The 22,988-nt window shown below is 31.9% G+C and overlaps 2 protein-coding genes across 2 annotated transcripts; one reads left to right on the top strand and one right to left on the bottom strand.

Annotated features, from left to right (window-relative positions):
• Positions 1-7,613: 7,613 nt before the first annotated feature.
• LOC139482586 (toll-like receptor 4) lies at positions 7,614-10,088 on the bottom strand. The gene has a single exon (XM_071266500.1). The coding sequence runs from the start codon at positions 10,080-10,082 to the stop codon at positions 7,614-7,616; it is 2,469 nt and encodes an 822-aa protein (XP_071122601.1). The 5' UTR covers positions 10,083-10,088.
• An 8,345-nt stretch (positions 10,089-18,433) lies between these two features.
• Positions 18,434-20,938, top strand: LOC139482585 (toll-like receptor 2). The gene has a single exon (XM_071266499.1). The coding sequence runs from the start codon at positions 18,434-18,436 to the stop codon at positions 20,936-20,938; it is 2,505 nt and encodes an 834-aa protein (XP_071122600.1).
• The last annotated feature ends 2,050 nt before the right edge of the window (positions 20,939-22,988 follow it).

Raw genomic sequence — 22,988 nt, 5'->3', positions numbered from 1 at the left:
TTTGTTAGAAGTTGATACGGAATATTTATCAACAAGATCTTGGGACCTTCCGATGGACTGTTTTTTTAGAAAAAGAACGAGACGTTCCTTGACATACCCCTCGTTCATCAACTTTCTGCTCATACACTCAGGACGTTTTACAAAGTCTGAGTGGGAGCTGCAGGCTCTTGAATATCGAATAAGTTGGGAAACCATAACATTGTCAATTTATTTTCGGCTTGTGACTTAAATGTCAGTTTGTTGTCTTTGATCTCTTTTTTATCAATTTACAATGATGTGTTTTACCAAAGCGTTTAATGTACATGCAACATTAAATCTTATTTCTGTGATTTTGTTGTGGCTTATCCCAAACTATTGAGTTATCAAAACTAGTTCGACAATACGACCCGTTCTGTGCATCTGCTATATACAGGAAACTAAACGAGTCTAAGTAATTAACGTTTGTATATCTTTTTAATTGTTATGTTATATCGAGTGATAACGTAATGTGGATAATTTTATTTACAACTTGCAGGTTTTTCCGTACTTGAAGACATCCTTTTTTAACTAAAGATGCCACGTCCACTCAAAACGATATGAACTCGCTTCGAAGTAAATCAACATATTTAATGGCACACACAACAGTCATCGTAATGAAACTAATTATATATATATAAATGAATAACTGCAATTTTGGCTAATTATTAATAAAAAAATATTAGATATGTGTGCCAGTTGTTTGATTACAGAAATTCAAAATTGTATGTACGTTAATAAGGAAGAATAGAGTTCCTTGCATTGTTTGCATTCGGTTTTCGAATCTTCTATTTAAATTAGATGCAGTACGATTGAGGCTATCATTAGTATTGTGTAGTTCATCTTTCAGTTCGATAGTCACTTATTTTGAGTTTATTTGACAATGCTAAAAAATCTTGTGATCTAGCATATGTTGATGATAGAACTGAATGTAACGTATATTTGGTTTGTTGTTGTTTTTTTATTTCGATATTGGTGGTTTGGTTTTGAAAAACCAAGATTGGTTTGTTTTTTGTAATTGTTTAAGGCCTGTAATGTCTTTCTCTGAATTATTTCTAGAATTATATTCTGCCAAAACCTGTTTGAGTTTTATATGTGCATTTATAACATGTACGAAATAATCGGTTTGCTGTAAAACGTCTACTTTGTATTCCAACTGTCCGATCTTTGAAGTTTTAAAACCCTCCTACGATACAAACATGTTACAATACGTTTACGTTTTCAGTTTTTTTTACATTTCTGGGTCGATACCTCTGTTGGTGGAGCTGATTTCATAGACTTTTCTAAAATTGTCCGTTTATTAATCTTTAAATTATTAAGAAACTTATGTTTCAACTCCCTCAGGCAAAGTTAACTTTAGATGAATTTGGCTATCAATTTTAGATATGTTTGTTCTATAGCTCTTCATCAGTTTTGGTACTTATACATTTTCGGATTTCAAATGTTTGGCTTTGAGCATTTCTGAAGAAGGTAAATCCAGAAAAGCGCTTCGGACGCTTTGAAATTATTAAACGTGTTGTTTTCATTTTTTTACAAAGAGTTTTAATTTTCAATGATGCAAATAAAAATAGTCGGTCTATTAGCTAATATTAATTTCTCTAGTTGAAAATAAATCGATATTAGTTTTGATTATGTATTAGTGTAATTCATTCAGTGAACTACTTAGAACACGAATTTGTATAGTATATCTGACAGCTTATTGTGGACGGGTACTACATATTTATGTTGTTAAAACATGTTCATATTTAGCAATTTTAAACAATTTAAATGAGCAAAATGAACGGCCTGTTCTAATGTAAACAAAGCAACAAAAAAATGAAATAAAGAAACAAACGATGTTGAATCATGATCATCTGAACAATGACAGATAAATACACAAAGCGGCGGGGACAAAAATATTGGTTGCGCCCAACTATCCTCTCTCTTTGGACATTAATTGGTGTTACATCATCGGATAGTCATTATCATTTGATTGGCTCATTAGATCTATTTAAAAGAAGAAAACAAAATGCACAAAATATCGATCTTAGAGTACTCGCTGGTACCGAAAGGAAGTCAAAAGCCAACAAAAACGAATCAAAATTATGTCTTTGACCATTATGGTTTTTAATCAAATTCAATCTGAAACGTGTTTCGAACGTGCTAGATTTATGTAAAAAAAAATCCAAATAGCTTACCTTCAGTGCATAATAAAGATAAATTTGGATGGTTTTACATTTGTGATAACGGGGTCTTTTATAGCTGACTATGCGATATGAGGTTTTCTCATTATTTAAGGCCGTACGGGGACCTAAAGCTGTAAACGTCTGTGTCATTTGCTTGCTTGTGTAGAACTGTCCCATTGGCAATCATAACACATGATTTATTTTATACATTTTAAACGTCGACTACATGAATAGAACATTATGTCACATGTATTAGGGAACTGGTGATGGGTATTTTTAGAAAATTAAGTAGTATTATATATATGAACATGAGATAATAAAAAAATCATGTTATGGTATAATAATTACATTAGATGTATGTTTCATTATAATACGTTATTCTGATTGGCTGACTAGCAATCTCGTGATATTCGTTAATCAATTGCATTACACAATGCAACTTTTTATTCATGACACGAGATCCCACAATAAAATGCACAGATAAATGAAATAAAAACTTGATAAAAGGCTTGTTTTTATGATCCTATAGGTAAAAATGTAATTATAAGTATTGAATGCTTTTTTTTTTTAACTTTATAGGGTTGTAAAATCGTTGATCGTGCGCATATTTTTAGTATGAAGCGCTTCCGCGCTTCATACAAAATGTACTTCGGTCAACGCTTTTACACCCCAATAAATTTACAAAAAAGAGCATTCAATTCTTAAATAATGATAATATCGATATACATTGATTCTGACAAAATTCAAAATATGAACCATTATAAACAATCAAGACGGTAAAACAGGTGTTACAATAACTCAACGATACAATATCAATCAGAAATCTATGTGGTGGAACAAACATCGTGATAAAGATCTTAAACAGCTGATTACTCCGTGATCTTATAATTTGTTAACATTAATCTAAAAATTAACAATAAGTTAGAGTTCTATAAAAATTATGTGATTAGAAATAAAAAATGATAATGAAGGTTATATATCTTATAATAGAGAACTACTATAAGTTAATTAGTACAGATTGCCAGAAAACTATATTGATCTTAAAGGTGATGTTATAGTGCGTGAAAGTGCAAGAAACGATAGAGCTGCAAAATGGATCGCGAAATATGTAAATAAGCGAATTACCTTTTTGTTTTTTAGTTTCCAAAAATGTGATTAAGATTTTTTTGTATCATTTTCTGTTCCTGCAGTTTTTGTAAAAGAGGGACGAAAGATACCAAAGGGACAGTCAAACTCATAAATCTAAAACAAACTGACAACGCCATGGCTAAACATGAAAAAGACAAACAGAAAAACAATAGTACACATGACACAACATAGAAAACTAAAGAATAAACAACACGAACCCCACCAAAAACTAGGGGTGATCTCAGGTGCTCCGGAAGGGTAAGCAGATCCTGCTTCACATGTGGCACCCGTCGTGTTGCTTATGTGATTACAAATCCGGTAAACAGTCTAATTCGGTAGGTCACATTCATGAAAGGGAAGGGGATTGTAGTTACGACGTAAGGAACAACGCTTGTGAATTTCTAGTAAGAATGTTTTTACATTTTTGTCATTGTGAAACCTATAACAGTAAATATGTAGGGTATGAGTTTAGTTTTTTATTCTCTACGATGACCTTTTGCTGAGATTTCAACCGTGTCAATCTCTAGTTGGTCATTGTCTCAATGGAAAATATTCCTCATCTGGTTATTTTTAATTAAGGTATCTAATTCAACGACAAAAAACTGCTTACCTTAATTTGTCTTCAAAATTAATATTTGATTTATATTACAAAATTCAAAAGGCCTGCATTTTGACTAAATAAAAATTAGCAATGGGAAGTGGATCAATACAGTTGGGAGGTCAATAAATAAAAGAGACTTTAAAATCCGACCGATATCAAAAAAAATGTACAAAAAGAGTCAGGCTACAAAATCCTTTGTGTTCCATATTTAAATTCAATATTATAAAAAATATGACAAATACAAAAATCCATGTTAATATAAAAAATGCCGACTACTATGCTGTTGTTCACCCTTGAAAGTACATCATTACGATATCTTCCTGTTTTAAACACTGAATTTAAACACACTCTTCCTTCATATATGTATATGTTGTTATCTGCAATATATTATTTTCTAAAAAATGATGTATCCTTGAATCAAATCATCCAATGAATAATTCAAGTTTGTAGCACTGCAGTATTTAATTTGAACTCGAAAAATTTAAGTCAATGCACTAAGATTAAATAAGTATGGTCATAGGACTGTTAAAGATTGAATAACACAAAGATATGTGTTAACTATTTAAATGACCAAATCCTCCGGTATCACAATGCTGGTTGTTTTGTAAGGTAACACGGAAGTTATTATTCAAAAGTCGACAATGAAAGCATTGTAGTGTCCTGCGTTTTTATGCCATTTATATGGGTACTTTATTTTTCCAGTATTTGCGAAAAAGTATGCATACAAACCTTTGTTTGATTTTAAAAAGAAAACATGATCATCACTCTAAGAATCCACTCCAAATGTCTCTATTTTTCTACATCAATAACCTATAGTTTTCACTATTTCAGTAATTTCCTTTTTTTATTTTCAGGGCAGTAGAAAATAAACTTACTAAAAACTATTATCTTATATGCAAGAATATGTGTCTCCCGTCATCTTTTCTCCTTTTTAACCACTATTCTCACAACTAGACAGTGTATTACTTACAAACACATTTCATATACCTTTTCAATATATTTTTGAATGTACTACATGTATGCATAAAATAGTACATTGTAGTTTGATATTGCAATGTAAACACAATTCGAAAAATGTCAAAAGAATGTATTTCTGCAGTTTTAAAGCTAAATTCAAGACTACCTTGCTCATTGTTCAATTTTTTTTCAAGTACGACCTAAATTAATGTTTTAATTCTTTATATTAATATAATTTAAAATTTTAGATATGTAAATATGCTATCCTTCATGATGATTTTTTGTTTACACATCGTTGTCAATAAATGGAATTTTATGCGTCTGTCATACAAGTAAGAAGTTTAGATAAGTATAAAATTAAAAATGTAGGTCCAAAATTCACCATTTTCAACAAACGAAACTGGCTGTACCATATGGCAATTGTTATCCTTTCGTTTGATGTGTTTTATATTTTGATTTTGCTATTTGCTTAGGAACTTTCCGTTTGGAATTTTCATCCATATCCAACTAAGTTAGACATCACGTGACTTTTGTGACGTATTCTAGCCGCCATTTTGTGTTACATTTCCCCATATAAAATGCATAGATGCTTCAATAAAGTTTAATTTTCTCATAAACCTGACCTGTTTTCGAACTTTTGCAAATCAATCCTTGATATTCAAACATATTTCTATCAAACAATGTTGGTCCTGACAGTTTAATTTTTTATTAAAGTCTGTCACTTTTCTCCGTTGCCTCCATGCTAAATTATTGATACCCATGAATTTGTACAACAAAAGAAATTCCGTACATAAAAAAAAAAAACTTTGCAAATCGTTTAAGTATATTAAAACATATATCTGGCGAAGAATACTACTTAAAACAGTTTAATTTCAAGTCAAAGTCTGTCAAACATTGATTTAAAAAATGGAATTTTTCGGGATTTTTCAAAATGGCGGATGATGTGAAATTCGGATGTTGTATATGGAAATGTTGTATCAAATCAAGGATTTGTATAGTAAGACTTTCCTAGAAGTTATATTAATCTTTTCATGCAGAATCTCTGGTGTTTCTGTTCTTTTCTTTGGTGATATTTCGATGATTATACGTATAATACGATTGCTCTGATTTCAACAATATTGTATACCCTATAATATCTATCGACAGAGTTATCGGTCCTGAATAGGACTGATATAGTTGGGTATGGGAGTTTAATATATTTGTTATAATACTGTTTATTGTGATCTTAATCTCTTTACTTTTCATTCAGATAAATCTTACATTCACACAGAGTACATGGTTATGAAGACTGTTCCTAATAATCTGTATATAATGTAAAAAATATTATTTAGACTTTGAATCAACGGATGTGAAGCAAGCAACAATCAACCGATCCCCTAACTAAAACACATGCAATTACTAGATAAACAATTACAATAGATTTATTATTTATTAATTTGGTCGTTAAAAAAATATAAAGGAAAATTATCAACATTTTATGATAGTGATATACGTAGTTTAACTGTTTACATATTTGTAAAATTTGACAAAGATTTTTTTCGAAAATGTCTGATCCATTTGTCTATTTGAACAATTAGTTATGTGTAAGCTATAACAACTACAGAACTAATATAGTATTTATTTATAATTACACGAGACAGCTTAGGTATATTTTCAAAGCTGGAAAATTAAATTGGCGAGAGGAATAACTAAACACTAGTGAAAGAAAATAAAAAATACAGATATCTATATTATTTGTAATAAAACAATTTGTCTCTAGCAGCGTGTGTTCTAAAATCTCATTTTATGTAGTCTGTTCCTCCAAAAAAAAGCTACTGTCATCTTTTATAATAAAAAAAAACTATATTGAATAGTTTGTTGGATATTGTAAGCAACTATAAATTACAAAATGAAGAAAGCGCAATAACTCCAATTTGTATTTACATATATGTTGTCGAGAGCCCGGATAGCGTATTAATTATTTTTCTGATAATGTAATGGATACTCAATATTACTTTGTTTTGTATCAGCATTTTGTAACATTCAATGTTACTAATTGTAAAGCATCGGGTGGTTTTCTTTCAAAATCAATATATCTTCGTTTATGTTCGAAGCCATAAACATATGGTGAACACGAAATGTGTTGTCAATACAATAACTACTTTGTACGACTTATAGGTTGAAAGCGGACCCGATGTGTGGATGTGCGACGATTGGCCATATGAGTGAATGTAAAAACCCTACGTCATATGTGTTCGCATGATGGGCACGAATATATGTTATTAGGGTTGGACATATAAACATTAATTATTTGACGATGATAGTGTTAAGTGAAGGTCGGAATCATGTACCACTGTTCTTGATTCATCGTCATTAGGTGCTTCATCTATTTGCGAAATATTAAAATCTTAATCAAAATTAAATATTCCAAACCATGAAAGTTGTCCTAGTGTATTAGTCTAAGATAAATTAAATATATTATACAAAAATTACAAAGCAAAAATACAAGTGTTTATTTTCAAATCAAGGATTGTTTATGGCACAACAAAAGAGAGGAGGAAAATTAAAGACTGAGCCACATGAAACTCAACAAAAAACAAAGGTTAGTGTGTAACCCAGATTTGTTTTCTCTCAATCGATTAATAACTTTGAAACAGGGGTATACTACTGTTGCCTTTATCTATAATAGAAATCTAGTATCATGCAGCCATTGTACTGCAAATTAAATTTATTTCATGGATATTGAATTTGATTTTTTATAAAGAGGTTTACTGGTAAGAAACAGAGCCATCTGTGAGAAAAATTGATAACTTCCGCCATGTATCATCCAAATGTTCAGGATCATTAGGCCATTGAACAAGATAAGCATAATTCCAAATGAAGGAGAACTCTACTGGAATATCAGTTATTGTTATATCTTTTGTGATGACTATAATACGCTCAAGATTTTTTGTTATCTTCTCATATTTTGCTCTGTCGAGTTCAAACAAGCAATCATGGGAGGAATTAAATTCAGGCGTGATGACAAATATAATACATCGGCTGTTTTTTATACTCGCTGCCTCGATATCTGCTAGGCTCGTGCCACTTAAAAAATCTCGATCTTTTATGCACATTGCCAGTCCCCACTCATCCTCAAGTTTTGGTATTAACACATCTTTAATCCAAACAACAACCTCTCCTTCATATGACACATAAACATCATATTGATAACTCTTCCGGACTTTACGTTCCACTGTACGGTGAATTATTCCATAGACCGAGAATAAAATCTTCCATCTCTTACTGTACACCACAAGCAGCAGTGATATCGTGACAAATGTAGATAATAGTGATGACGCCAAAGTTAACCACATTGTACTCTCACAGTCCGCAAACAAGTCGTTTAAAGAATTGTAAGCAATAAGTGTATCAATAACTGTTCCATTTGATAACTTACATATATATGATCGGCTGTCAAGATTAACCTTGGTTGTTTGAATCCACCTTATGAAGTCAATAGTATCACAGTTGCATTCAAATGCATTACCATCGAGATTTAATGTCATTCCATGAAGTTCTTGCATCCGATCTGCCCAGTGTGTAAGAGTAGAACTTACACGTGTGAGTAGATTGTTTCTAACATCAAGTGTGTTTATATAAGAGTGACCAGTTAATTGGATCGGAACAGACGGAAGTAGGTTTTGGCTTAAGTACAGATAGGTCAAATTCGTCATTGGCTTTAACAGCTCATCTGTAAAATACCAAATGTCATTTTGGGATATATCTAATGACACCACAGATGCTAGATATTTGAAAAACCGATCACCGTACTTTCTTATCCCATTATTTATGTGCGCGTTTTTCAGAACAATATTTTTCAAACTGCTATTTTGAAGTTTTTTTAATTCATGCCAAGCAAAATCGTACCTCGTCCCGGCAGAAATAAAAGTCTTAAGTTGAATATAAGGAATAGACATGAACAAAGTTGTATTGGAATAAGATATATCTAGAAATGTAAGGTTGTTATTTTCCGGAACTATCAACCATACTGCAGGTACGGTGTTTAGTACTGTATAACTAATGTCTAATTTTTCCAGTGATGTTGGTAAAAACACGTAACTTGCATCAGCACTTAATAAACTCATGTTTGGAGTTACTGATTTCTTCATATTATAGTTAACAGCGTTAAATGAATAATCTAAATATTTCAATCGTATAGCTTTTTTAAAAAACAAATTAATCTCATCACGCTTTTCCAAGTTATACAGAACAAACCTGTTTCCTTTGAATGAAAGATGACGTAAACATTCCGGATGATCAAAGGAAAACAACGATCCAGGTTCGTAATCAACTATTCCATTCTCTGATAAATCTAGATTTTCTACGCATATTGTTTTCAGATGCTTGATTATATCGGATGTAATTGTTAAAGAGAAAGGGAGGTTACTGCTATCTCTTATTGGGTAACTTACACGACCAAACTTTATTGACGTCATATTTGCATAACGGTATGGGTTCAAAAGTTGCAGTGCTGGTTTCAAATGCATAAATGTTCCAGAAAAATCTATAACACGAAGATTTGGGAACGGAAGCAAAGCACCAATCTCAGTAGTCACAAAGTGTAACAAACAATTTCTGAGAGTAAGAACTTCTACAGAGGAGGAAAATTTTTGGAACGTTTTATTCTCTAGACGTTTTAGATAACAAGATTGAAAATGTAATTCTTTCAGATTATTTAATCGACTGAATCCACTTCCGAATTGAGACAAGGGCATCATGTCAATTGCTAGGAAAGACAACTTTCTCAGAACACTAATTGCATGATCGGGATAATTATAACCTGTACCATTATCTGATTGATTCATATTATAACTTATATCCAATGCCGTTAAATTTTGAATTGGAAGAAATAACTCTGCTGAATAATCCTGAGATAAATCAAGCATATTGTGAGACATGTTCAGCACAGAAAGTTTGCTTAATTCTTGAAAAGTTTTTTTAGATAAAGAATTCAGTTTATTATTTGTCAAGTTGAGTACTTGAAGATCTGTAAATTTCCCAAAAGAATCTGTGTCAATTTCACTTAAATAATTTGAACTCAGATCTAATACGTTAATATGACTCGGTATATTTTGAGGTATAGTCATCAGTCCACTGTTGTTACAATAAGCTATCGTGACTTTCTCATTAAAATCGTATTGTATATCGCATTGAAATAATCTTGGTAATTTAGCACACTGAATAAAAATACACATTACTGAATAAACTATAATTCTCGTCATATTTTTCTCTTAATATCAGAGACAGTTAAACCGTTCATGTTAAATATTAAAATCGTTGTTACAACTCGCACTTTATATCCAACAAATACAGTTCAATAAATGGATGTAGTTAAATCAATATTCATTAAGGTTCAGCTATTCATTTGCCTAAATTTAAAGTTCAAGTTATAGAACTTCCTTATTTTAACTCGTTTACATGGTTCCCCTATTCTCCAAATAAGGCGAAAAAAAAACCGTAGATAATTTGAACTCGTAAATCGGAAACAAACTGAAAATAACCATACACAGATCATAACATAGAAAACGTTAAACTGAGGAACATGAATCAGACCTCAGAACCAGCGATAATCACCTGTATTCTGGTATTCATGTACTTCTCCTCATGTTGTGCGGCTCATGATCAGTTTAATACTGCATATTCTGAGTTCTTGAAGAATGCACTTGTCAAGTTTAAAACTTAATTTTCATTGCATACATAGATGCAGTTTAAGTAGTTGTTCAGTTATGATTACACGTCCAGTATTTTGTTTGAGAAAGTGATGCCTATTTTCATAAAAGCTCGAATAGTTTTCCTTTAGTATTTTTTGTTTCAACAGTTCTTTTTATCGGCAATTTGTACATTTTCCCGTTGATATTACTTACTTTTTTAAAGATGTGAACAGGGTTTGATACTCGTAAATGCGGTCTTATAGAGAAAAAAAAAGGATTTGTGGTATGACTGCCAATGAGACAACTTTCACAAGAGACCAAATGACACAGAAATTAACAACTTCAGATCACTGTACGGCCTTCAACAATAAACAAAGACTGTGCTGCATTGTCAGCTATAAACAGTCCCAGAAATGACAACTGTAAAACAATCTTGTCTATTCTCAATTTATCAATGAAATGCACTCGTCTCTATTCTAACACCAAAAACAACCATCATGACATGTAATAGACGTAGAAGAAGAGTCTAACTAAATCATTTCATCAGTTTGGAATCCCTTGTTGGCTCGCTTGATATTTTTGCTAATAAAGTATCAAGAAATCAAGACCAAAAAAATCATTATAATAATATTTGTATATATATGACTCTCAGGTATTCAGGATATGTGGTTTGGGTGCATGTGGCAACTGTTGTGTTTCGCATGTCAGTACAAAAACAGTGATAAATCCTATTAGGAAGGTCACATTAGAGAGAGAAAATAAATCAGACATGAGTGTGGCAAATTCAAATTAAGCGCTATACAATATGACAACGATTAAGAGTTGTTTTTACAAATGTTAATCAATAAAACGTTTCAAGAAATCTCGAAAACTATGTCTTTATAAGTGGATACTATCTTATAATCATAAACCCAACAGTAGTATACCGCTGTTCGAAAGTCATAAATCGATAGAGAGAAAACAAATCCTGATTACAAACTAAAACTGAGGGAAACACATCAAATATCAGGGGAAAACAACAAACCAACAAAAACACTTAAGTGGACCAAAACACCAAACGACAATGCAACACACACAGAAAAGAACTGTAAGATAACAATTGCCATTTTCCTGACTTGGTACATGGTATTTCAAGAAAACAAAGGTGGGTTGAGCCCGGTTTTGTAGCTAGCCAGACTTCTCGCTGTTATTGCAATGTTAAAAATAACACTAAAATGACAATATATCATGACAGGACAACAATACAAAATGTAAGAACATACACAAGCTGCTGTCAAAGTGTTTTGCAAATCCAAGATAGTTAAAGAAATTTACCAACATTTATGTTATGTTATCTGTCAGAAAAACTACCTTCATTTATAAGGGGAAAAAATAAATTAACAGAATCTTTCTTTACAATAATTAATTATAGATACTATCTTATGATCATGAATAATGTTTTGTTCAAGGTTGGTGCAAATCCAGGGTAATTTGGAAAAAAAAATTAAAATTTCAAAAAGTGATATTTGTGGCCGCCGTTGTCGACAAAAAAATGTAAGGTCACTATGTCTCGTTTTTTTCGACAAAAGTCACCTGCTCGACAAAAAGTGATAAACAGGATTTTTATTTTATAAAATTTACTTCTGGATACTTTGTGATGTTGACAAACTAGCTTCTGGTACACATCCAGGATAGTTTCATAAAGTTGTTAAAATTTTATGAAATTAAACCATAGAATGAATGTTATGTTAACAGATAACAAAAAGTCCATTTATAAGTAAAAAGGGATACAAAGTATTTTTTTTTTACAAAAGTCGCAGACTCGACAAACAGTTAAAATGTATAATGTGAGACCCAAACTTTCTTATCGAAACCCTTTTTCTTTATAAAAGTTATACAAAACAATTTCCTTTTTGTTTTTTTGTTTATTTGTAAATCATTTATAAATAAGTAGAAGCTTTCAACCGAAAGAAATTGTGATGATTGTATAGATACTTGAGACTAAAGATACTAAGGAAATGAGTAGAAGCTTTCAACCGAAAGAAATTTTGATGATTGCATAGATACTTGAGACTAAAGATACTAAGGAAATATTTGAAATAAAAAACAAAAAATTGAGAGGAACTAACAACGTCATGGGAGTTTCGGATTAAACTTTGTCTCTTTATCAAGGTCTTTAATTTTTTTACAAACAGGTTTATGATATTTTTAGTAATTTAAGATTTACATTGAAAAGTGAAAGGTTCAATTACAAAATCTGATATTGAAAGTTTACCTATGCAAATATTTGCCTTTCAACTTCCTGATATTCTATACCTGTATTTGTCATCACCCTACATTGTTAATGTGTTACGACATTCAAGATGTTGTTACGTTTAAACACAGTTGTAAATAATATTCAAAATGAATGATAAAAGTGATTAAATAAAACAGACAAGGGTTGCGTTCAATATCGTAGCGGCTACATAGGGCTACGTAGATGTATGAATATTTAACGTGTAGCTAGCCTATAGCTTGAACATATATATTGATAACAGCTAGGCAAAAATCTACTAAGCTCTAGGTAGCCGCTACGATATTGAACGCAACCCAGTACATGATTTGAAAAAGAAGTGACATCATTTATGACGTAACACGAATCGCATATATTATTATCAACGTCATATCAATTGTGGTAATTGGTAACATTTCTATATCACATAATTACATTACCATGTGCACTGTTTATAGTTTTTATTTGTAAATATATTAGTACTTATGGTCCATAACTGAATTTTAAGATTCAACATCTTTTGAACATACTCACACATTGCGCAATCCGATTTCAGCAATAGTTATCTTGGATATAGTGTTATGCTATATGTACATGTGGTATCGTTCAGAGCAGGCTTTGGTAAAATTCATGGTTTTATCAAATCTTGAAAATGATGAAATGTTCCTAATATTAAGTTTATGAAATCCATCGCAAAATATGCAACTAATGTATATACTAAGACTGCCATTTGTTGATTCAAAGGGACAATAAACAGAATATTACAAGATACCGTTGAAACAGTCCCTTACTGGCCTGGTAATATCCTTTACTCAAAATGAAAGATCAAAACGTCAGATAAATCCTTGGGTTTAAAATACCCGGCTTTGAGCGTTCCGGATGAATATAAATTCAACAAAGCGCTTCGGACGCATTTAATTTACAATATGTTATTTTAATGCATGTATTTGCACTTGATAATGTGCTATATTACACAATTGGAAAACTCTTAGACTCTTTAATAAATTCAAATACATTCTTTACAATTTTTTTCATTTTCAACATTAGTGAAAGACATATCGCCGGAGGTTAAGATGTTTAGTAGAGAGTTATCTGGTAACCAATGTAGATTATTGAATAATTTGGTTTTTTATATTCGCATAATTAGGACAATAAAAAAAGAAGTGACGTGAATCTTCGCACTTAGCACCTTAACTACAAGACGGATCTGAAATAATGTTGACACTGTTAAGATCATAATTCAAAAATGAAGCTGAGCACCTAAGTTGTGTCAAAATAATGTTGAGTTTACGATTGCTAAAGTCATAATGTTTTGGTACTTGGGCTTTTGAATTCAATTTAAGATTTCATAGTTCGGTTTTAAAGTTACCTAAAGAGTCAATGTTGCGTTCCACCTCATTGAGCTGGTTCAGGATTACAGTTGACTTGGATAAGTGAGTGGGGTTTCGATGAGTTAACATATCTACACTAGAAAACGTGTTGCAATCTATTATTATGTATGATGAGGTTTTGTCTTATTTTCAGGCCAGTACAAATGTATTTCTATTGTTCCGTTGTTTCGTCATATAATAGTATAGCACTGTTGCAATTACTAGCGTCTTAAAGAGGTTTTTATTAGGGGGAATAAAAAATACGTTTTATGATTCTTTGGCAATTTTTGCCGATATAGGCAAACAGTTTTGTGTCAAAAGATGAAATAAAAAAAACTCCAAGGGAAATTCGAAACGGAAATTGTTTTTTTATAAAATGGAAAAATCAAAAGCTCAAGCACAAAGGTAAGATATCAGAACTTTAATTCTTTTTATTCATACGAGCGACATGTGATACACATATCGGTTAGTAAAAAGGAAATATTTCACTTTCAACTTCCTTTAGTCAGGAATATGACAAGTCTTGTCCATTCGTTTTTGATGTGTTTTGTCATTTGATTTTGCCATGTGGTTATGGACTTTTCGATTGGATTTTCCTCTGAGTTCAGTATTTTTGTGATTTTACTTTTTGTTCATTTAGTTGCTGGGTCACACTGTATAGTTCATTTTGTTATGTACATGGAATAACCGTTAACCTTGGATTTACCGACTGGGGGAAATTCAAGATTAATTTCATATTGCGAAATTTATATATTTGAAACCGTATGCCTATTTTTTTCAAAACAGATTAACTGATTATAAGTACAGGTATAGCATTCATACTACACCTCTTCTTTATATAGGAAACCACGCATGAACAATGTGAACTAGCAGTTTCATTTCACGTTTGTTTTTTCTTCATTTTTTTCTTCATTTTATTTACTAGTAGTTGTTTCTTCTATTGTTATTAATCACTCGTTCTATTTTAATTTTATTATTTCCTTTTTTTTTATAATTTCACAACTATGTCTTTATTTAGCATTTATCTGTATTTCAACATTCCAACCATATTTCTAGCAGGAAGTGTATATGATACAATGGATGTCTTCTTTAAATACTGTTTTTGATATGGATTACTAGTGCTCGGGAAATATATATCGCATTTAATGATCCTATAGGTCAATGCAAGTACTAATAGTTCAAATGACGTGTCTATATACACATAATTCCTATATTTTCAAATCGCAATTAACAGTCGTGCCCGAAAACAATTATAGTATGTTTCCTTTTTTGTTATAAGGGTGACGCCATCACATTAAGAAATTATTTACCATTAAATGAAAGAAATTGTAAATATCTATCTGTAGTTAAGAATCATATGATTTAGTCCATTTATACATTTTTGCTGGATGACGAAAAGGTCAAATTCATCACGCATGACTAAGATTGAATAGTGTATCTTAAACTGTCACTTCTTTCCAATACACATTTTTTAACAGTTTGCTCATTATATTCTGACATAAGACAAAACATGATAATAGCCTTTGGAATCCTAGAAATAACGATACCAAGAGACCCCGAATAACTACTGAATGGCTCAAATATGTTTTCAAATGAACTCATGGTACAAAGGTTCATTATTAAATCTAAAGGTTTATAAACTTATTATTCACACAATAAACCTGTAAGCATTTCTTCATATAAGTTGCATTGTTTCTTTCTTTTTCCAGTTTATTACGTAACTCCACTGACATTATCAATATTTGCAGAATGTAAAATGTAAAATCACAAAAATATTGAACTACGGAAAATCCCTAATCAAATGGCAAAATCAAAAGCTCAAACACACCAAACAAATGGATAACAACTGTCATATTCCTGACTTGGTACAGGCATTTTCTGGTGTACACAATACAACAGATGGAAGGTATTAACGACATTGCCTGGCTATACAGCCCTGGTTCCGTCGGTAAAATCGAAAAAATGTTGAATTGAGCATTGTTTTATAGTTGCTTAACCTCTCACTTGTATGACAGTCGCATCAAATTCCATTATATTGACAACAATGCGTGAACAAAACAAACAGACATTATAGATAAAACAAAGGTTTAAAAAATACAGCAGTCAACATTGTGAAAAAATCTTACTCACTCAAACACAAACAAATATGTAAATTAACTCATCATAGATACCAGGATTAAGTTTTGTATTTACGCTAGACGCGCGTTTCGTCTACAAAAGACACATCAGGGACGCTCGAATCCCAAAAATATAAAACGGCCAAATAAAGTACGAAGTTGAAGAGTATTAAAGGACCAAAAGTCATAATAGTTTTGTCAAATACAGCTAAGGTATTATATTCCTGAGGTAGAAAAGCCATAGTAACAAATAGGAACAAAAATGGCAAATATACCAATCATACATTGTATTAGCACACATTAAAGACAAGAATACACACATTTACCATAGTACAATAACAAATTAACGGGATGTATAAATACAGGGCCACATCATATATGTTACAAAGCATCATGAACAATAATGACAGGATGTACAAGTACAAGTACCACAAGTATCTAAATCACAATAAAAACATACAAATATTTAACAAGAAGCACGGACACAAAAAGTCATATATCAAATTCAACAACCTCATTCATTGCTTTCTTATTTTTGAATTTGTATTTATGCATGCCAATTTCACTCATAAATGACCGAAAGACCTTTAGCACTGGGATCGAATGGCCAGACTAACATTGATTCTAATGTAGAACCGCGCGCTAATAAAACAGAGCATGCTTTTTTATTTCTTTAATGTATTTAATTTAACACGGAAACAGATTAATATAAACTCTTGTTGCTTGTTTCTCAATCCATTTTGTGAATGTGAATATAAAATGTACTTGTATAATGCATAATAAAATATTGTTTACACCAACGACACGTGTCATACAGACAAAACGAACATATTATGTTTTCATTGAAGTTGCAAACTATTGGATAGTTGCCTTTCGTATGTGAAAGAAAATAATCAAATGGTACAACTGTTATCATTGATATCCTATCTAAGATAATCCGAAAATAGCTTAGATGTGCATGCTGAGACATGTCGTAAGTCGGTCGTAACTTTATGATAATGACTGTCCTAAGAATACCTTATATGACCAATTTTAGGACCGTTTCGATAAACAGGCCCTAGTTTTCATAAGGTTGTTATGTAACAAAGATTTTTTAATTAAAATGAATAAATGTCGCATTTATATTTTAGGCATTACGCGTATTGCCTGCACAAATTTTCCAGGAATTAAGCTTAAATCCTAGGATTTAAGACTAATGCCTAACATCATATAGGCAATAGACTTACTGCCTAGGCATTTGCTTATTGCCTAGGATTTAAGCTTAATGCCTAATTTCACTTATTGCCACTAACATATACACTACATATAAAACAATATTTGACTTAAAACCACCGACTGAAGTCTGAGACTGCAACATAAATGTGTACCTATTCTACAAATAGACAATTCAGTCAATTCAAAATCTATTTAACATACAGAAGAATTGATGCATTGTTATACCTTAATGATGTGGCTGTGTGTTGCAACTCCGGATCACGACTGTTTTATTTTTATCATCTGTGTATATCGAATATTTCTTTTAAGGGCAAATTTTGCAAAACAGGGGGTAAATAAGTTAGAAGCTCAAACACATCAAACAGATGGATGACAACTGTCATATTCCTGACTTGGTACGGGCATTTTCTGTCGTAGAATATGGTGGATTTAACTTGGTTTTCTAGCTTTCTTAACCTTTTATTTGTATTACTGTCAAATTCAATTCTATTACATTGACAACGATGAGTGAACAAAAAAATAGACGTATAGGTACAAATGTCAATAAAGAGGTATAGCAGTCAACATTGTGTGATTATTTTATTCATCTTAATATTAAACAAATATGTAAGAAAGAAACACAAAAAGGCATAGAAAAGAAATTACAAATTATATAATGTGTTTTATTGATGCGTGCAAAAGTACTGTCATTACATGACTGTGTTTAAATGTGTAACTTAAAACCTATCTGTGTATGATAGAATACGATGTAAACTACGGAGAATTACTTAACATCTAGGTCTTTAAGAAGTGTATTTCAGATATTCAGGTCACAATATGGAGGGGATTACTTAACATCTAGTACTTCACGAAGTGTATTTCAGATATTCAGGTCACAATATGGAGAGGATTACTTAACATCTAGTACTTCACGAAGTGTATTTCAGATATTCAGGTCACAATATGGAGAGGATTATACTGTATTCAGTATTATCTATTATCATCATCTGTAATGAATTCGTACATGCATCAATCTGCGATATCAAATATGAATTGAAGGAAAATGAGGAAGTAAAAATAGCAGATTGTAAAAACAAAGGACTGACTTTTATACCTCAGAATTTACCGGGAGATATTAAAGTTTTAGATATGAGTTTTAATCTGCTACGAATGATTTGGAACAATTCTTTTGTTAATTATAAATACTTGCAAGAACTTTTCTTGAGACAAAATCAACTTGATTATTTATCTAACAACTCATTTCAAGGACTACACAAACTTACATTACTGGACATGTCTGAAAATATACTTAATCTATCTAACGTTTATTCCGCAGAACTATTTCATCCAATTAAAAACTTAACGAAATTGGATATCAGGAGAAATATGCCTCAACCGATAGACTTTGTTGCTGATTATAATTATCCCGATCATGCATTCGGTATTCTGACGGAGTTGTCGTTCTTAGGAATCGATATGATGCCTTTGCCACACTTTGGAAGTGGATTCGGTTACATGACCACTCTTAAAGAATTACACTTCGATTCATGTTATTTAGTTCGCTTGTCGAATGAAATCTTTCAGAGGTTTTCATCCTCTGTAGAACAGCTGACTATCAGAAATTGTCGGTTGCACTTTGTTGTCACAGACGATAACGCATTGCTGCAGTTTCCAAATCTTCATGTTATAGATTTTTCTGGAACATTCATGCATTTGAAGCATGCATTGGAGCTGTTACAACCATACCGTAATAAAAGTATTACGACAATAAACTTCGGTCATGTGAGTGACGTTAGTATTGACAGGGTTGATATCCCGTATGTTCTGACAATTACAGTGGACATAATGAAGAACCTGAAAACAATTTGTGTAGAAAATCTAGATTTATCAGAAAATGGAATAGTTGATTATGAGCCTGGATCTTTGTTTTCCCTCGATCACCTGAAATGTTTACGACATATTTCCTTTAAAGGGAACAGGTTTTTGCTTTTTAGCGAGAAGAATCTAAATGAGATACAATATTTTTTCCGTAAAACTGTTAGATTAAAATCGTTCGACTATTCATATAATGCTGTCAACTATGAGATGAAAAATTCAGATACTTCAAATTCAGATTTAAATTGTTCATTTCACAGTTGTGTGATATTACCAAAGTCACTTGAAAAATTAGATGTCAGTTACACAATAGCAAATACTTTCCCTGCACTTTATTTATTAGTTCCTAAAAATAACAGCTTTACATATCTGGATGTATCTTATTCAAACATAAATGCTCCTATGATTGATTTTCAAATTCGACTGGAAACATTTATTTCTAATGGTGGAGATTATTCATTTGCATGGAATCAATTAAAACGTTCTCCCTATCACACTCTGAAAACGATTGTATGGAAAAACGCCGACCTAGATACTGCAATTAGACTATACGGAAATCAATTCTTTAACAGTATAAGATCTATCGAGTCAATGGATATATCTGAAAATGATATTTGGTTTTTTCCAGACGACTTATTAAATCCAATGCCAAACTTGACATATCTTTATTTAAGTAAAAATTCATTTCAGTCTATTCCGATACAACTGAGTGATCATACTAAAGTACAAATGCTGGACGTAAGGAAGAATCGATTAACAAGTGTAAGTTCAGCTATCAGAGACTGGGCAGATAAGATGCAAGAACTCCATGGAATGACTTTACATCTCACTGATAATGCATTTGAGTGCAATTGTGACAATATAGACTTTATAAGGTGGATACAGACTACAAAAGTTGATCTAGACAGCCGATCGTATAAATGTAAATTGTCCAACGGCACAGTAATTGATACATTTATTGCGTACAACTTTTTATATGAGTTGTTTGCTGACTGTAAGAATACTATGTGGTTAACTTTTGCATCAACATTATTATCGACATTCATAACGATCTCACTGTTACTTTTTGCCTATAACAGGAGATGGAAAATCATCTTCTCTATCTATGGAGTTATTCGCCGTGTTGTTGAGCGCAAAGTCTGGAGGATTTACCAATATGACGTGTATATATCATATGAAGGGGATATTGTCATTTGGATTAAAAATGTATTAATACCTAAACTTGAGACCGAGTGGGGACTGACGATGTGTATTAAAGATCGCGATTTTTTAGTTGGACCGAGTCAAGCGGACAACGAGGCAGAGAGCATTCAAAACAGCAGGTCCATTATATTTCTGATCACGCCCGAATTCCTATCGTCACATGATTGCATGTTCGAACTTGACAGGGCAAAATATGAAAGAATTACAAAGAATCTGGAGCGTATTATTATCATTACAAAAGATATAACAATTACTGATATTCCTGAAGAGTTTTCGTACATTTGGAATTATGCATTTATTGTACAATGGCCGGAAAATCTAGAGGATTTGGATGATACTTGGAGGAAACTGAGGATGCTGCTCACTGATGGGTTGATTACAAACACATAATATCGTTATAAAAATTATTAAGACAATGCATATACCATAAAAGTTCATTGAAACACATAATGATGTTGAAATTATGCACTTCAAAAAAAGTACACAGAACGTTTATTAACAATAATTTTGTTAGTTATAGCACAGGTATAATAAAAATCACTGGTACTGCACGTCCATACTGCAATGATAATACATGGTGATGACAAAGCAATGTAATATATCACTGGTACTGCATGTCCACACTGCAATGATAATACATGCAAAGCAATGTTTTAATATCAGGAAGTAGAAAGGCAACACATTGTCACTGCTAACATATAAATTATTGAGTATATGATATTTGTCTTGCAGATCTGCTTTAAAGCTTGCAGTTCGGTGTCAGCCAAGGCTCCGTATTGACGACCGTACTTAGGCCTACAGTGGTTTAATTTTATAAATTGTGCCTTGGGTCGAGATTTGTTTCATTGACACTCATACTACATCTTCCTATATCTATATAGAAAAGTTAAGAGCAATACTTGTCAATACAACTTAAACAGAACTTTAAAATAGTCTAATGTATCTGAGGCAAACTCAGCCTTACCAAGTTAGAACGTAATTTTCTACATAATTTCTCAAATGCAAACCGACTGTCCAGATCAAATGTTTAAATTAGAAATTTCAGTATGCATTCAACTTCATAATAGGTAAGATTTTTTAATCTTTATTTATTACCAATGCTCATGCATTCGTCGAGCTATCAGTATGTCAAAATGAGGAGCATGCATTCTGTTTAAGAATCGGAAATATGATTCATATGTCTCAAATGTGTTAAATGTTTTTGAATTAAAGGATGAAGTCCGGCATAAATTAATTGTCCAGATTTGGCTCTATTCATCATCTCATTTGATTGAACCAGCTCTTTTTACCTTTGTATTTAGATTTTGTTTTTAAATATTTCAGTCCCAATCATCATTGGACAGTAGTTTATTGTCAAAACTCGTACCATTTTCATTTCATTTCGTGCATTTCATTTGATAAATAAATGTGATGTTTATAACTGCATGGTGGTGTTTTATATATATTACAAATAGATGCGTTCTATTAGAAAAATTGTTCTCCGGCCAATAACGCTTATCCATATTCAAACAACGAAATTAATAGAATTGAATGAGCTAATTATCTTATTGATTTATTGCATCAAAAATACATTTATTTGTTTAGTGTGTCTAAAATGTTCTTCAGTTCATTATTTACAGTTCGTCAATTAAAAGATGGGCAAAAGATACCATAGGGACAGTCACACTCATTGATCGAAAATAAACTGACAACGCCATAGCTAAAAAGTTAAAAGACAAACAGACGAATAAAAGTACACAAGACACAACATAGAAAACAAGAAACAAAGCAACCCTTACCCCATTAAAAACTGGGAGTGATCTCAGGTACTCCGTCGGGGTTGGTAGATCCAGCTCCACATATGGTAACCGTCGTAATGCTCATATTAATACAAACCCGATAATTATTCTAATTCGGTAAGTCACATTCGTGGTGAAAAGGGAGGTGGATTGTAGTTACGACATAAGGAACATATCCAATATCATCTGTGAAACGGTAATTCCATAACGGTCCCCCAATTCATGGTGGCGTCTGTAAAATTTACAAAGGGATGATGTCTACTTCACAATTTGGAACTCTTTAATAGTTTCCTTGTGAGCAGCAACCATCTATCAAGGATATCATGATATGAATTAAAAGCCCTGGAATACTGTATCAATTGGGATATATATATATATATATACTCTGTATGCAGGCGCAGCTGAATGTTGCTACATAGAAATGGAAAGTTCACAATTAGGAAACTGAAATGATCTCTTTTGTCGTAAATGTTTTCAACCGACCATCATTGCTAATTTCTAGAAGTAAGTCAAGATATGAAGCATCCGTATGATTGCGATTGGTGCGACTGTCATACAAGTGGGATATTTAGCGCTATAAAAGCAGGTTCAATCCCCCATTATCTACATTTGAAAGTGCCTGTACCAAGTCAGAAATATGACAGATGTTGTCCATTCGTTTG

Source organism: Mytilus edulis, chromosome 7 (genome assembly GCF_963676685.1).
Source record: "Mytilus edulis chromosome 7, xbMytEdul2.2, whole genome shotgun sequence".
NCBI lineage: Eukaryota > Metazoa > Mollusca > Bivalvia > Mytilida > Mytilidae > Mytilus > Mytilus edulis.
This window is presented reverse-complemented; position numbering and strand designations above follow the sequence as displayed.